The sequence below is a fragment of the Phocoena sinus genome, chromosome 2 (assembly GCF_008692025.1).
Source record: "Phocoena sinus isolate mPhoSin1 chromosome 2, mPhoSin1.pri, whole genome shotgun sequence".
NCBI classification, from domain to species: Eukaryota; Metazoa; Chordata; class Mammalia; order Artiodactyla; family Phocoenidae; genus Phocoena; species Phocoena sinus.
Window position 1 is genome coordinate 116,120,801 of NC_045764.1, and position 16,675 is coordinate 116,137,475.

The 16,675-nt window shown below is 34.8% G+C and overlaps 1 protein-coding gene across 7 annotated transcripts in view; it reads left to right on the forward strand.

The window, feature by feature from the left end:
- Positions 1-16,675, forward strand: part of MIPOL1 (mirror-image polydactyly 1) — a 323,322-nt gene that overhangs the window by 62,004 nt on the left and 244,643 nt on the right. For 6 of the 7 annotated variants that reach the window (XM_032623178.1, XM_032623177.1, XM_032623176.1 and 3 more), the window contains one exon: positions 12,963-13,041. In XM_032623178.1, coding sequence (XP_032479069.1) covers positions 13,023-13,041 — 19 coding nt within the window. In that variant the 5' untranslated portion in view covers positions 12,963-13,022. Of the gene's footprint in view, positions 1-12,392; positions 12,412-12,962; positions 13,042-16,675 lie in introns of those variants that run through there. The other variant, XM_032623180.1, reaches the window with a different exon arrangement.

Sequence of the window (16,675 nt, forward strand, 5' to 3'; positions counted from 1 at the left end):
TGATTCCCTGGAATAAATCCCACTTGATTGTAGTGTATGATCATTTTAATGTATCGTTGGATTCAGTTTGGTAGTATTTTGTTCAGAATTTTTGCACTGATGATCATCAAGGATGTTAGCCTCTTATTTTTTTCTTTTTGTGGTATCCTTGTCTGGTTTTGGTATCAGGGTAATGCTGGTTTCATAAAATGTGTTTGGAAGATTTCCCTCTTCAGATGGAAGAGCTTGAAAAGGTTAAGTATTAAATCTTCTTTGAATGTTTTGTAGAATTTGCCAGTGAAGCCATCTGGTTTTGGGCTTTTGTTTCATTCCATGTGCTTTTCGACCAGGTGTTTTCATGTTGGTTTTTGGGTGGTATGAGTCTGTGCTCAAGCCCTTTAGAGCAGGTTTTCCATTTCCTGCAGTTCTGTAGTTTTCCTGGGCATATTCTGCATTGGTTTTCAAAGCCAGCTGTTGGGGGCTTCTCTCTCTTGTGCAGGATCTAGGGGTTGGGGTGCCTGATGTGGAGCTTGAATCCTCCCCTCCCAGGGGAAATAACCACACCTTTGTAGTCTTCCCTGTCTGTGGATTGCTGAAGCTGGGGTGTGTTTTTTTGCTTGGGGAGACCATCTCTGTCTCTCCTACCTGCCTCGAGATTGTCCTTTTACTCTTTGTCATGGAGACTCTGTTCATCCAGTTTTTAGTTGCCTTTCAGGGAGAGTTATTCCGCATGTATTTGTAGCTTTGTTGTGGCCATGCGAGGAAGTGAGTTCAGGATTTTCCTATGTCACCATCTTGAATCAGATCTCCTGAAATATTTCTGTATAGCATGCTTATATGCCAGCTTCTTGATCCTCCTTACCCTATAGTTTTATTGGGTTAATTACCCTAGTAATTAATGGACTTACTGCTTTCGAAGATGGGGAGGATATCAGTCACATTATAGCAGGGGTCCCCAACCCCCAGGCCCCAGACTGGTACCAGTCCTTGGCCTGTTAGGAACTGGGCCCCACAGCAGGAGGTGAGCGGCAGACAAGCGAGTGAGCGAAGCTTCATCTGTCACTCCCCATCGCTCGCATTACTGCCTGAACCATACACCTCCCCCAGTCCATGGAAAACTCATCTTTCACGAAACCAGTCCCTGGTGCCAAAAAGGTTGGGGACCGCTGCATTATAGGACAGAAGAAACAAAAAACATAAAAAAGCAAAAAAAAAAAAAACACCCCAAAACAACGACTCTAGGTATTTCGAGCAAAAGGTCCTTTATATAGGGAATTAACAGCTTACAAAATTATTCCAAGTGCTGGAACAGAAGTCAGGGACTATCTCTAGACCATCGTTCAGGGTTGTGGTATTGTTGCAATCTAGAAGCCAGAAAGCTGTTGCTGTCGCTGACACCACAGGTGGCTGTCTTATCTAGGAGGCTCATGCTCCACATTAGACTGCAGTCTCTGCCACCAGAAACAATCACAGCTGCCTGACCTTACATGCTGAAAGCAGACAGATGACCTTTGCTTTACTTTCTGCTTCCATATCTTGCTAGAGAACATCTGCTTGGTAGAACTTTTTTTTTTTATGTTCAGACCATGAGCTACAAAGAGCCTGGGAAGTATAATTTTTAGCTGTTAACCTCTTCCAAATAGAAAGGAAGAGTGAAAGTTGGGAGAGCTGATCCTGGTAACTAAGACAAGGATATAGGTCTCTTCGATACCTCTGCCCCAGTACACATGTTCACTTTCTGTTATAATACAGTTATATTATAATTTTGTATAGAAAAAATATATAGCATTTACATTATTATGGTCATGTAGATGCTATTCACAACTAATACATGTAGTATATTTTGATTATTTTCCCTTCCCCCTCCCCTGCATAGTTTTTTGCTATTTTATTTACTTGTTGCTTGGTTTTCGGTGTATTTATTATTGATTCAACCCCAGACTCTCTTATCATTTATTTGAAACTCTTCTCAAACTCCTATTTCTTGAACAAATTGCTCCTGGAGTTTTCTTAATGCTGTCAACTTTGAATGGTTTTTCTGTATGTCTGGTGTGTAGCTATTATCCTGTGATTTTTCTCACCATGACCTTGGGTGTTCTTTTCACCTCTTTCATACTTTACTCCCACGTTTTGGTGGAGCACATTCTCTACTAGCTTCCTAAGAAAGAATGTAGATGTGGGTCCAGGTGATTTTTTTTTTTGAGTCCTATTTTAATTTCTGTGTATATAAAGAAAAACTTTGTAGAACATTGCTGATACATATTTTTCCTATGCTCCAAGAGCTGTAATATGATCTTAGCTTGTGAGAACTAAGACTGCAGACTGTACTATATGCTCTCAGCCTTTAAGTATGGCTTTGCATTCTGCCATTTATTTTGATCTTTGGCAAACAGTTTTGACCAACTTGGTGACAAGAGATGTGCAAGTGATAGTGCTGGACTATAAAAAATGAAGAAATAGTATCACACTTGATATTAACATGCAGTTATATTGGTGACTGCTTGTGCCTTGATGGAAAGGTTGAGGAAACAGAGGATAAAGATCAACAGGTTTAGCATTTTCAAACATCTCTTGGTATTATGAAGGGTATTATATGCATCACTGTGGTTTGTAGCTAACAAAACAATGTAGATGTGCAGTAGTTTCAGGAAATTTGAAGAAAATGAAAGATCATTGCCAGAATGTGTTGCTGGGACTGCATCTCCATGGGAATTATGTGATGTTAGTACTGTATTACTCTGATTCAGTTGCTCTTTTCCAGGGATACATTTTCTGTCCTAATTAGGGTACATATAATTATTTTGCTTTTCCTTTATTTTTATGGTTCTCCCCTTCTCTAACCAACCCTTATTAGGCATATGTTGGAGCATCTTATTTTATCTTCCATGTCGCTTAACTACTTTTTCTTTTTTTTTTTTTTTTTTTTGCGGTACGCGGGCCTCTCACTGTTGTGGCTTCTCCCGTTGCGGAGCACAGGCTCCGGACATGCAGACTCAGCGGCCATGGCTCACGGGCCTAGCCACTCCAAGGCATGTAGGATCCTCCTGGACCAGGGCATGAACCCGCGTCCCCTGCATCGGCAGGCGGACTCTCAACCACTGCGCCACCAGGGAAGCCCCTACTTTTTCATATTTTTAAACTCTATTATTCTGTGCAGCATTCTGAGGAATTTCTTCCCTTCTGCCTCCAAATCATTAATTCTGTGCTCTACTGTTTTCTAGATTTTACTTCATCTATAGAGTTTCAACCTCAATTAACATTTCTTATTTCTAAACGATTTCTACTTGGTTCATTTTTATATCAATCTATGCTTCTGTAAAAACTGCCTGCTCTTATTTATGGGTTGTGTCGATTTATCAATCTGGCAATTTAAAAATTATACCTATTTTGAAGATTGATTTCAGGTTGCCTAGTTTTCTCTAGTTGTTCAAGTATGAGTCTCCACCTCTCTCTTTTGTATGCCTGTACTACTTTTCCTTATGTTAAATTCTTTCATATATGTTATAGTTTTTTGTGGCTATGGGTTTATTTTCAAAAGAAATTATCTTATAAACGAATCTAGCTCATGACCTACTTCTCCCTTTCTTTTTTTTTCCTCCCCCCCACCTTTTAAATTTCTGGCTGTACTATATGATCTCAGGTTGCTAACCAGTTTTACATTAATTGACTGGCTTAAGTACAAGTTTGGATTCCTTGCCCCACCATGGCAAAGGCTTTTGTTTTTGATCTTAGGTAGTTAACTTTTCCACCTAATTTGGTGGGTGCCTTGTGTCTGGCTCAGATATTGAGCAGGTGGTTGGAAAAAGGGGAAAGTCTGCATAGTTGAACCCTAACCTTTAAGCCTATTTGGTCTCAATCTTCTCGTGGACTACTTGGCTTCAAGTCCTACTCTCTGTTATGGTTTGATTTTGACATGTGGATGTTTCTTGTTCTTCCTTTTGAGCTTATCTATGTTTTTAAAAATATATTTTAAAATATTTTAGTCAGTATTTCAAAGTTTGCAGTGGTAGTTCTCAGGAGGCATTTCAGCAAATGCTTAATTATTTCAACTGGAATGGGATTTGAATTTGCAGTTCCTCAAAATGAAGAGATAAAAATGAAAATGAATGTGGGATCTGACCTATGACAAAGTATCATTTCACCTTAGTGAAAGATTACAGACATACTTATTTCTTTCACTGATATGAAGAGTTATTTATTAAAATAATTTTTAAACGTTGTGAAGACATAAAATTTACCTAAATTTGTTGGTCCGAGCAAGTATAGACTTACCTATTAAATGGTGAAAGGTGTTGAAATTTTGAGACATGGTAGTATAGTCATTGTCACTATTTCTGCTTATGATTCTTCTAAATCACCATCTTTGTTAACTAAGAGGTAATTATTGTGCATATACAAAGAACTATGACTGTTCTACAGATGAAAAACATCTCTAGCAATGGAAATACATGTCTTTTAAGATGAAATTAGGGAATATTTCAGATTCATATAGTTATGGCTCCAACAAATGATGTTTGGTTACTTACATTGCAAATCTAGCAGTAATTAACTAGGATGTTGCTTCAGGGTTCAGCAGATGGCCTCTAAGTGGCTTGGTGAAGAGAATGTTTGCTAAAGGTGACAGAGTATACCTATTCAGTTTCCCATATGCACTAGGTCATTGGTAACATAAGGTCTTACTTTCAGGAAATTGTTAAATTTAAGGTCAGGGAGTAATTCCAAAGCATTTTAATAAATAAAGTACATATCCCTCAGCGGATAATATTCGCTTTTCGGTTCCTACATAGTAAGATGAAATTTTTAGGCTTTTCTCTAAATGACATGCAATATAGAATCTGTGTGAGGTGTGTGTGTATATATTCGTGGAAGATGTGCAATATTTGTTGCGTGATATGTTGTGCGTATATATGTATCAGACATGAGACTGATGAGATTTTGATAACATTCTATTATAAAATGGAATACTCTGCTAGTTCTGTGAAAGTAAATGATAGTGTATGTACTCTTTTATTTTATAATATGTATTTTAAACTATTTATTATGGAAAATTGCAAACATAGAAGAGTGGAGAAACAGAATAATGAACCCCTACATACTCATAACCCAGCTTCAACAGTTATCCTTCATAGTTCATGATAGTTAATCTTGTTTCATTTACACGCCATATTCTGCCTGCCCTGTGAAACCTGCTCTCCTCCCTCCCCCAATCTCTACCCACAACTCCTACCCCAGGATAATATGTTTTATTAGTTATTATTAGTTAGTGTGACTTCCACCAGAAGCCTTATAATGTTTGACTGCTCTTTTATAATAGTTTTAATATTTATGACTAGCTAAGTTTCAGTTTTTGGTTTCTCTTTATTTTCTACACAGTTTATAAAAGGTTTTCTTATACAGTTAGTAGTGTAAAATGTCAGGTTATTCATACAGCCATTTTGCAATAATCATGAATATAGTATAAATCAACACATCGTAGAGATGGAATTTCTTAAATAAAATTCTTGGTTTTTAAAATGAAAGAGCATTGTCTTTTGGAAAATGTCTTAAAAAATTAACAGCACACATTACTTAATTTAGTACTTTGGAACACTGTACAGTTGTATTACTATTAATTTTGTAAGTAATATTTTTAACTCAGTTGATTTGCCATCTTGAGACTTTTTAAAAATAACTTTCCTGGGCTTCCCTGGTGGCGCAGTGGTTGAGAGTCCGCCTGCTGATGCAGGGGACGCGGGTTCGTGCCCCAGTCCAGGAAGATCCCACATGCCGCGGAGCAGCTGGGCCCGTGAGCCATGGCCGCTGAGCCTGTGCCTTTGGAGCCTGTGCTCCGCAACGGGAGAGGCCACAACAGTGAAAAAAAAAAAAAAAAAAAAGAATTAAGAAGTTACATGAGCTTTAGTAGGTCATCAGATAAATGAAGCTGATGGCTGTGACTTTCTTGATATTGAACAAGAAATTAGAGCTGCAAGCATAACATTCGTTGTACTTTCTTTAAAGATTTTGTTTCTAGTAATTGTATTTTTCAACCTAGAAGTTGCCTTTAACAGTACAATTTAAAAAGTGAAACGCATAGTTTGCATACAGCACACTGTCCATTGGGAATGATTAGGTACTGTAATTTTAGCCAATTGCATAGATAAACATTATATTTATTATACAATGTATGAACTGCTATTAAGTATTCAAAATGCAAACTAACACAACATTGTAAATCACCTATACTTCAATAAAAAAAGAAAAGAATTAATACTAAAAAAAGTATTCAAAATGCAAAAGTATAACTTGTTATTGGAGTATGTTGATGTTATTTGTTAATGTCCCTGTTACTACTTATTATTTAACTATATAAACTATAGAGAATTATTAAAGTTTTTTGATAAAGTCTGTTAGTAAGCATTATGAAATATGATGAATTATTTAAGAACTTATATGATTATTTTAGAAAGATGTTTTCTGACAACTGTTCTTTTATTTGATTTCAAGTGGCTGCTCATACCAGTTGTCATTACAGATCGATTTAAGTTACTCTTAATACTTTTTTACCGTTGATTTGCCAAGAACTTCAGTTGGTTGTGTGGAAATGTAAGCCTTTGTGTGAAGGAGTGTGTCCTTGCATCAGAACTTGGCAATCACATGAATCTTAAGAAAACAGGCTGTTTGTTCCCTAGAGAAACTATTCTATAAGATGACTTTGTTTTTATATTTTGTTCTGTGCTAGATTAAGTGATTTAGTTTAGTTTGGCCTAGGGCAAAACGTTTCAGGATATTTTAGAAAATCCTGTATCCCATTAACCCTCTGAAAATAACGCTAGTTTTAAAGTTTTGCTTTCTAAAATTTTATCAGTAGGCCATGCAATACCAGATTCATTCTCAAAGTGTCATTTGTAACTGGCGCTGAAAGCTATTGCAGTGTTCCATCTGGTATATGCAGTGTTCCAGGTTTTGAAAATCTGAAAGCCATATATCTTAAACACTAAATATTTATTTCCTCTTTTTTTTTTTTTTTTTTTTATAAATTTATTTATTTATTTTTGGCAGTGTTGGGTCGTCGTTTCTGTGCGAGGGCTTTCTCTAGTTGCGGCGAGCGGGGTCCACTCTTCATCGCGGTGCGCGGTGCGCAGGCCTTTCACTGTCTCGGCCTCTCTTGTTGCGGAGCACAGGCTCCAGGCGCGCAGGCTCAGTAGTTGTGGCTCACGGGCCCAGTTGCTCCGCGGCATGTGGGATCTTCCCAGACCGGGGCTCGAACCCGTGTTCCCTGCATTGGCAGGCAGGTTCTCAACCACGAGCGCCACCAGGGAAGCCCTATTTCCTCTTAATTTGATGCCCTTCCATGATTTTAAATGATGGGAAGTAGTTCATCTTTTTTGATAGTAATTTCTATTATAAACTTTTAAACGTCAGAATCCCGAACACTAAGACTATTATAATAGTCCCTAATTGAACAAAGCACTGTGATTGTTTTAAGAAATGTATGCTTAATTCTCAGGAAACTCATTCATTTTAAACTTTTCTGTTCTAAAAAATTTCTGCCATATATTAGTTAAATTAGAACTTGTCACTCTTCAGAAACCAAGCAAGCAAGCAAACAGCCATAACAAAGTATAATTATAAAAGTAAATTAGGCAATAATTATTTTTTCAAAGTTTCAAGGGAGTCATAAAGATTACTTTCTTTCTATTCATTTTGAATCTCTTAGATGTAATGTGGCTTCCTTCAAAGTTTCTTGTTAAATTCCAAGGTTATTAATAAATGTTTGATCATTAAGTTAAAAATAATACATGTACTTCGTAAAAAAATAAAATTATACAGATAGATAGATACAAAATGAAACAGAAATACTTCTTTCCCTCAGTCTCTCAGTTTCCCTGCCTCAACTCTTTTAGGCCCTTTATTCAGAGTAACCACTGGTAATAGTTTCCTATGTATATCCTATTCAAGCATGTATATTTACATATGTAAGTGTAATTTTACATTTCTTTCTGTCTTTAATTTATCCATGTTCTGTACGTGTATTGTTTTAGCTAAAGATTTATTTTGGGTAGGAAATTAATTTGTCTTACCTATTTATTTTATATTTAACTCCTAGAACAGTTGACTGACACATAATATATAGGTGCTTAACAAATACTTGTTGAGAGAATCTTCCACATCTATCTATCCACCTGTATGCCCATCAAATACATACTGAGTACTTACTGTATGCCAAACACCCTTCTAAGGACACAGATGAAAGAGAAAAGCAAGGGCTGTGTCTGAATGTAATTTCCTTATGCATAGTTGGCTGATACATATCAAAAACAATGAAATAAAACCTAAACGAATGGGTTTCATGAAGGTAGTAGCACAGGTAATGTGATGAGAGTGAGAGAGGAGTTTCTACTTTAGATAGGATGGCCAGGCAATACCTTTTTGAAGAGGTGAATTTGAGCAAGGCCTAAATAATAAGAAAAAATGGTTTAGAGATCTAGAGAAAAGAATTCTAGGCAGAGGGAATAGTAAGTGTAAGGGTTCTGAGGCAAGAATAAGCTTGGTGAGTTCAAGAACAGAAAGAAGTTCAGTATGACTAAAGCATGAGTATTTTCTCATACAGATAAATACTGCTTCAGTGTGTATCTTTGTACATACAAATATGTCCTACATATTTTAAAAAGACTTTTAGTAGTGGAGGGGTCAAATAGTATATGTATTTAAAATTTTGATAGCTATTGCATGGGGCTACTTTTATCCTTTCTCCCTAAACCTTTTCTTGCTTTTCCAGGCTGTGGGGAACTTGGGTTGTCTGGAGCTTGGTAGGGAGTGGGCTGTGATGTGAAAGGAATTCTTTTTGTGAGAGAATGTGCCAGGAACTGTGGCTATTTGAGAGACTTTTGTCTCCTAAGATGAAAATCCAGCACTAGAAAATATGCATATGTTGTATATGTTGAGTTATATGTTAAAATATCTGGCTCTCAGAAACAGTGCTCTCCTTTGGCTATTTAATGAAACCATTCCATTGCGGAAATTATCAACATTTCTCAATCTAGAAAATCCAAAATTTGACATGGTTATAGTTAGATATAATTGGAGTTACATATAGTTGGATATGAGGCAGTATTATAAATGATTCCTAGTTTGATGCTTTGGATTCACATTACACAAATTTGAGATTAACTAAGGAGGCATTAGGAAAAAAAACACCATTAAACAAAGTCAGCCGATCACCTTGCCCATGTGTGGCTTTTGTGGAGTAAGGTAGAAGGGTATCTCCTATTTAAAATAAGTTTTAAAAAATCCTGGGTGTTGTTACGTTGGGGAATGAAATTCCTTCTTTAAGTGCCTTTCTATCAAAGAAGGATTGTTTAATTTTGAAGGATAAATGTCAGAATTACTTATAACTTTTTAGGCAGATTAGAAATTTTAGACTAGTCAAAGAACAAATTTTGTTTCATCAAGTATTTTACTGCTGAGTAAACACGGAGAGTCAAGTCCCGTTTGAGAGCATAGAGATATGTTTGTTCAATTTTTTTCAATCTCTGTTTTTCGATAGGGTGAAAGTAGGAAATTTAGGTAGATATATTCAGATTCCAGTATATTTACAGAGAGAAGAGGGTATGTGGTTTCCCTGGCTATTAATTTCTCCTTTTTTCACTTCTTCTGAGAACTAAAAACAACTTAGAGGAATGAGGTCAGGAATCTGTGATGGAGAAGATTTTAGTTTAACAGATGCTGATATGGTATGTTCTGTCTGTTATAGTAAAGATTTTATTTTTCTTTTTTAACATGGGTAATTTTTTCTAACACAAAAACGAAGTTTATTTAGATTTTATTTTGCTGCTTGAACCTGGTGACATTAATAATGATAAAGCAATTAACATATTTTGTATGTGATACAATGATTTAGCACTTTAAGAAGCCTAGTTTATCTGATGTCTACTATAAAAATCATCCCACTGGTTTTAATGTGAATATATAATTTTTGATTGAAAAGTTCTTGATATCAAATATTTAAGGTGAGTGTAAAGAAAGGAATCAGTATTTTAATAGTCTTAATCCTTTGTCCTATAATGAGTAGATGTGTAAAATATGTTGATGTTTACAAAAATCTTCTAGTCCTATTACAATATATAGATAAGTAAGTTGTAATTAATTGAATCATTAGAACATCTAATTTTTGCTTGACAATATGCAAATGTGCCATTAAATCTGTGTTTTAAGATTTTTCCAGTTTAATGTCAGAATCCAAATTCATAAAGAGTTGGAAAAATGAGATGTCTGAGCTATAGGATTCACAGGGATTTCATATGAAGCCTATTTAATCAGGATAACACTGTTATTAATATTCATAATGTCAGCTGGAACACAAATGACAGACTTCGGGGCCTAAAAATTTTACTTGGTGAATTTATTAAAAGTAGCTTAAAAAATTAATGGAATTTAAGTAAAGTTGGTGAATATGAAAATCTTGTGTTAGCAGAAAAAAATCTCTATTAGAACTTTCTTTAAGACCATTTTGCATTGATGTCTTTTGACAGATTTCATTGGTACTTAAAGAAGAAAGATGCATGAATGGTCATTTAAGGGGATTTAAACACATTGGCACATTAATTTTTACATGAATAATAAGTACTTTCCAAAAGCAATTAACTTACAGTGTACAAGATATGAATTGAAAAATAAGACTATGACATCAAGGGCAAAGCAAATGTGCTGTACATTTTAAACTTAGTGGCAAGACTGTTTAATATTTTGTTTTATTTTATTTTTATAGCTTGCATAGGCCGTGACTTAGAATAATGTTCCCTCCCCCACTAAAAAATATTGGTATGTTAAACATTATCCTCTGCAAGTATCTTTTGTATTTATTGGAGAATTAAACATTTGTTGTGCTATTGGTAATATTTGAGAATATGTTCAATTTTGCAGAAAGTTAAAGGGATGATTCTGAATAGGTTTAGTGCTACAAATACATATGTGTTAATACAGACTTACTGATTATACCATAACTCAAATGTATAATAAATACATTTCTGAAAGTTTGTATAAGTTTAGTTAATAAGCATCGAGTAGTGTTCAAGTAAATTTGTTTTGAATGTTAGCCTAAGAAAGTAAAAAGTGGGGAATGGCTTAAGTAAAACTGGGGTGTGTTTTATTTTGTGTACTACCTGCTCCCCTTTATGTTTTAAAACGTGCTTGTAATGATATTATACCTGTGCTCTAGTTTTTATTTTTGTTATTGGAGTTCCTTAAAAACAATTAGTTTTAGACCATTTTGTATAATTACAATAATACCGAGTATTTTGTTTTACATTCATCAGAGATTATTTTTCTTACAAATTTTAGTACTTACAAAAGCATAGCTTAGTTATTATCTCTAACATGCCAGTTAGGGTTTACCAGTGAAAGAATATAGGTATTGGTCTTGCAGTATAAGAGGGTACTAGAAGTTTCACTTGCAGTCAGTGCTATATATGAATGATTTAGTTTCATTAGATTTATAATAATTGCCAGGTATGTTTTGGGACTCATATTCAGAACTTGAATGGAAAAAGCATTAATTACTAGGGTGTGTAGAAATTATTATAGTAAATCACAAATTAAAATTTTTTGTATAAGGAATGAAATCAAATTGATAAATTGATTTATTGTTTTTTTTGTTTGTTTTTTAGTGTCTTTTTAAAAGTTAGGTTTTGGGTTAGGGGGACATGTTTTGTTTTTGGCTCTGAAATATTCACTTATATGCCCAGGAGAGGGCAGCATTTTACTATATCAGTTTCATAAAAGAATTAGCCCTGCTTAGACTGTCAATGTTTCTTGTAATTACTCCCAGTATATTTGTTGCTTGCTTATGAATTAACTTGCATTTATGGAACTAAATCATTCCAATCATTTAATTACACCTGAGGAGATGAACTATAATTGCTTGCTTCCAACTAGGATCTGATATGGCTTGAGCAGTATTAATTTGGTGTTTACTTTTCTGAGTGCTAAAAGCATTAAAATGATTGTGCAATGGGATTACATTTTACTAATTGCTGGCATTCATTAGCTGGGTAAATGATGAGGAAGAGTGACTGTATATTGAAGAGGGATAAAATTATGGTTTTAAATAGTATATTACTAAGCACATTAAGACCTGTAAGACATGTTTTAAAATACTCCAGAGGTTATTAAAGGCTGTATTTTCTACATGTCTTGCTATATGAATCTCTTATTAAAAGACCGCAATTATTATTAACCTTTTTGGGCAATATGGAGGGAAGTGGCTTCGTTGACTGGAACATATTTCTTTGATATTAATAACTTCCTATATTTTCAACTAATCCAAAAGTAAATGAGGAACTTAGAAAAAGATTGCCAACTCCAGATCAACATATTTAGAGAAAATTGGAAAGGAGAAGCTTACTACAGCTTTATTTGAGGACTTTTTAAAGAACACAGAGTTCTAGCTGTGAGGTAAATCTAATTTTATTCTCCTTAAAAGCATGCAAAAAAAAAACTTGGATAGTTTTTATGATATTTATTATGAAAACAAATGCAAGAGGGAAAAATCAGTAACTCCACAAGTTAATGATAATCTTTTAAAAAATTAGACTAGAATTTAAAATTACTTTTACAAGTATGAAATGTTTTATATGAAAATATGCATTCAAATCAATAAATCTGAAATTTGACAAATAGAGTAAATTTTTTATTTTTTTTAATTGTTGAAATTGTAGTTGGAAAGGCTTAAGTTAAATAAATTAAATGGTTCCCTAACCAAAGCAGCAAGAATGTCTAGAAGCTTAACCTGAACTGTATTTACTAAAATATAGGTGTGAATGAAAGAACTTTTTTCTGAGAAAAAAGATTTCATTTCACGTGTTGAAATACACAGTTAATTGTCCTATTATAAATGTTTTAGAAAACCATTTATCCTGTAAATTCTCTGTTAAACAAAGGTAAGGTTTAGGTGTGTTCTGATATATTGTTTTAAGTTTATTTATATAGAGTTGGCTTTATTTTAGCTTCAAATCTTGGCGCAGAAACCAGAGACATTGCCAGAGCAAACAGGAACGGGAGTACAAATGGACGACTGGTCAAAAGGTAAGGACTTTTAAGGTATTATTACCAAACCCCAGGTGTTGTGCTTGTTTAAGGCACTGAATGAAGTGTGTTTGTTCTAACCAATATATTAGACAGAGGCAGACAAGCACAAGTGCATACGCATGCACACACACATGCAAGGAAGGAGGCACACACAAAGAGACCCACATTCTGCAAAAGGGACACAAAGACACATGGAGAAAGAGACATGCACACACAGAGAAAGGGACACGCACAGAGCAAGAGATATTGAGAGAAAAAAGGAAAGCAGACACACAGGGAGAGAGAAACACACACAAAATGATAGAGGAGATTGAGAGAATGAATGGTAGAGAAATGAATACAGAGAGGTATACTCAGAGGAAGAAACACAAACAGAAAGGAGACACAGACATAGGAGGGAAATACGAAACTCAATGAGAAAGACACATATACAGAGGCACACACACAGAGAAAGACACACATGCATAGATACACACAGAAAGAGACACACATATTGAGACTCACAGAGAAGGAGAGTTATCAGAGTGAGAGAAACATGGTGAGAAGGAGACAGAGACATACAGTGAGTGAGAGAGAGAGAGAGAGAGGGAGGGAGAGGGAGAGGGGGAAGAGACACACTGAGAGAGAGGGGCACAGGTGTACATGCAGATACACTCAGAAAGAGACACACAGAGACAAGAGACACAAAGTTAAAGAGACATGGAAGATACACACATATACAGAGAGAGACAAACATATATGGAGAGGGAGACACATACACAGAGAAACAGACCAAGACACATACAGGCACAGAGACACATGTAGAGACACATGCACACCAAAAGACACACCCGGAGACACCCACAAAGAAACGGAGTCAGAGGGGGACTCTCCCTGGAGAGTCAGGGCCACAGAGACTTGCAGAGATGTGCAGAGAGAGGCAGAAAAAGGTACTTCGAAACAGGGACAGAGACATGAAAACAGAGTCAGAGACAAGGAGAGAAACAGAGAAAAGGATGCACACAGATATGCACAGGCGGAGGGAGAGAACAGTCAGACAGAAATACAGTTTGAAAGACAGGCAGACTGAGAGATGGCCTGAAAAAGGGAGAAATGGTGGTTGGGTGGAAGGAGCGATGGATGGATATATGGGTAGGTAGGTAAGTAAGTAGAGCACATCTGTCTACGTATAGAGCAAGGTAGAGAGAGGGCCATAAAGACAGAGGTTTAAAAAATGTTAGGTTTTTACTTGAAGTCTTTTACACTAAATCTGGATACAGTTGCAAATCTGAAATACTTGGAAAACAAATCATTCTGAATATAGTATTACATATAATTGAAGACTTTGGCCTTTATGTTCATCATTTTTATTTCCTCTAAATTAAAAAAAATAGAATTATTACCAAAACATTGCACACATCTCTCTCTTTTGATTCCCCCTCCTTCAACAAGGCTCTTTCTTTGCCATTTATCAACCACACTGTTACCTTTTTCAGAAGATTAAAGGCCATTTTGGGGAACTGTTGTATCATCATTAAACTAAATCAGTTAATACCTACACATTCTTTTGAGGAATAGAAAGATGCTATACTGAGTATACCTTTTTTGGTTTCTGCATTTGTTTTTGATTTCTACGCTGTTATAAATTTTCTTGTCGTTTATGCCTACCATTAGCAGCATTTCTCCTCTTATTTGTGATTCTAGGCTACTTGTTATGAGTTTAGAATCCAGGTAACTGATTGCATTGTGTATAAAGGAATAGCAAGTAATACCTGAGTAATATAGTTAAAGGTTTTTAATGCAAAGTTAATAGCTTTAGTGAATGGATTTTGTGGCACTTAATTTTAGTCTACTCTCTTTATATTCAAGTTTGTGATAAGGATGTATTGGTGTGAAGCCGAAAACTGATTTGTTGTAGTTGTTTTTACTCATTTATGCAAATAAGCAAGCAAACACTCTTCTTTTGAAGAACTCAGAGCAGTTCTTACTCAATATATGTACAAAATAAGAAAAGAGGAAGTAAATAATGATGCCCCTGTAGCTTATGTTCCCTATTCAGAGGCCACATTGCTATGAAAGCCATGTCGTTCACATTATAGACAAAAGGATCTTTAAGGAGCCAAAGGAATTATTTTTAATATATCTAAAGAATAGGTGCTATAGAGGAAATACTTCTCATAAATGTAAAATAACCAGGAAAGATGTTAAGGAACGGAGCTGCTGAAGCTCTAGGACACTTTTGGAAAGGAAGGTTTTCGGGCTAAAGACAGACGCATAAATAGTTTGCAGGAGGCACAGACATGACTGAAACATCATTAAGAAAATTTGCATTTTTACAGACATTTTTTTGAACATTGGAAATAGGAATAAGACATTCCTTTATATAAAGGGCCTATTAATGAAACATTATTAACGAATAAAGTTAAACAGGTAAATGTAGTATCTTTTAGTTTTGTGATAACTGATATGTTTAAACAGTAAAATCTCACATGGTTATTTCTTTGATATGGGATTTTTCATAAAGCACAGATTACTTCAAAGCTCTATCTTACAAATATTCATAGGCTGTTCTTGTAAATAGTTATTTTTATTTAAAGTTATCTTATTTTTTTAAGGAAATGGAGCTAATTAAAAACTTTTATTACACTTTGCATCATCTTAGAAGTTTCATTATAAGGAGTGCTGAAGTGGTTATTCTTTTCCTAGCTTTATTTTAGAAACATTGCTGAAATATTTGATGTCAAAGAGTATGAGGTAAATAATGTTAACAGGTAAAACGATTACATTTTTCTCAGTTTTTGTCATTATTCTCAGTTAGAAAATGTAAAGCTGAGGTTGGTAGGTAGGATGAGTGAAGACATCTACAAACTGTCTAGGTTTCTTTAGGTAGTTAAAAAAAATCCTGAATGAATGAAATTTTAGGTTGATGGAAGCAATAGGTGAGTGAATGAACATGTGTTGTCAAGCAAGCATTGGTAACATCTTCTGGCTTCTTAAGAAGTAAATGATGTTTTGTCCTTTCATGAAAGCTTTCTGTTTTTCAGCATTCTTTTTTTTCCCCTGCTTTTTAAGAAAAAAAATGAAGTGGCACAAAGGACATATGCAAAGTTAACCCTCAGAAAGAGTCAGTTATTATATGATTGTTTAGCTTTTTTTAGCATTTACTTATTTACTTAACTATGTAAGAAAAAACTCATGGGGGTCAGAAATCTCTTATGAATAATTATTTGGAATAGTATGATAAATTTCTGGATAGCTCTTAAATTTGGGTGATTTTTATTAAATTAGCAGAAACATGGTTTAATTGTTTTATAGTACACAACAGTCCATTGGAAATAGTTTAAGTATTATTTATGAATAAACATGTCTGCCATAAGTATACATACCTACAATAATATAGGTAAAAATGAGGTCTGGATGCCAGTTAAATTTAGAATATTGTGAAACTTATTTAAATCTAGAACCTTTAGGGGTCAGTGTTCCCTAAGAAAGGTTAAAGAAGGTTACTGTGCCTACCCAAATTAAACATTGTTTGCTATGTTTTAAATACTTCTTACCAATTGAGGGTAAGAAATGGTAGGAATCATACAGCTTGAAGAAGCTTTAGACAAAAACCTTTCAATTTTATGAGTTTCTTTAATATTATTGTTAG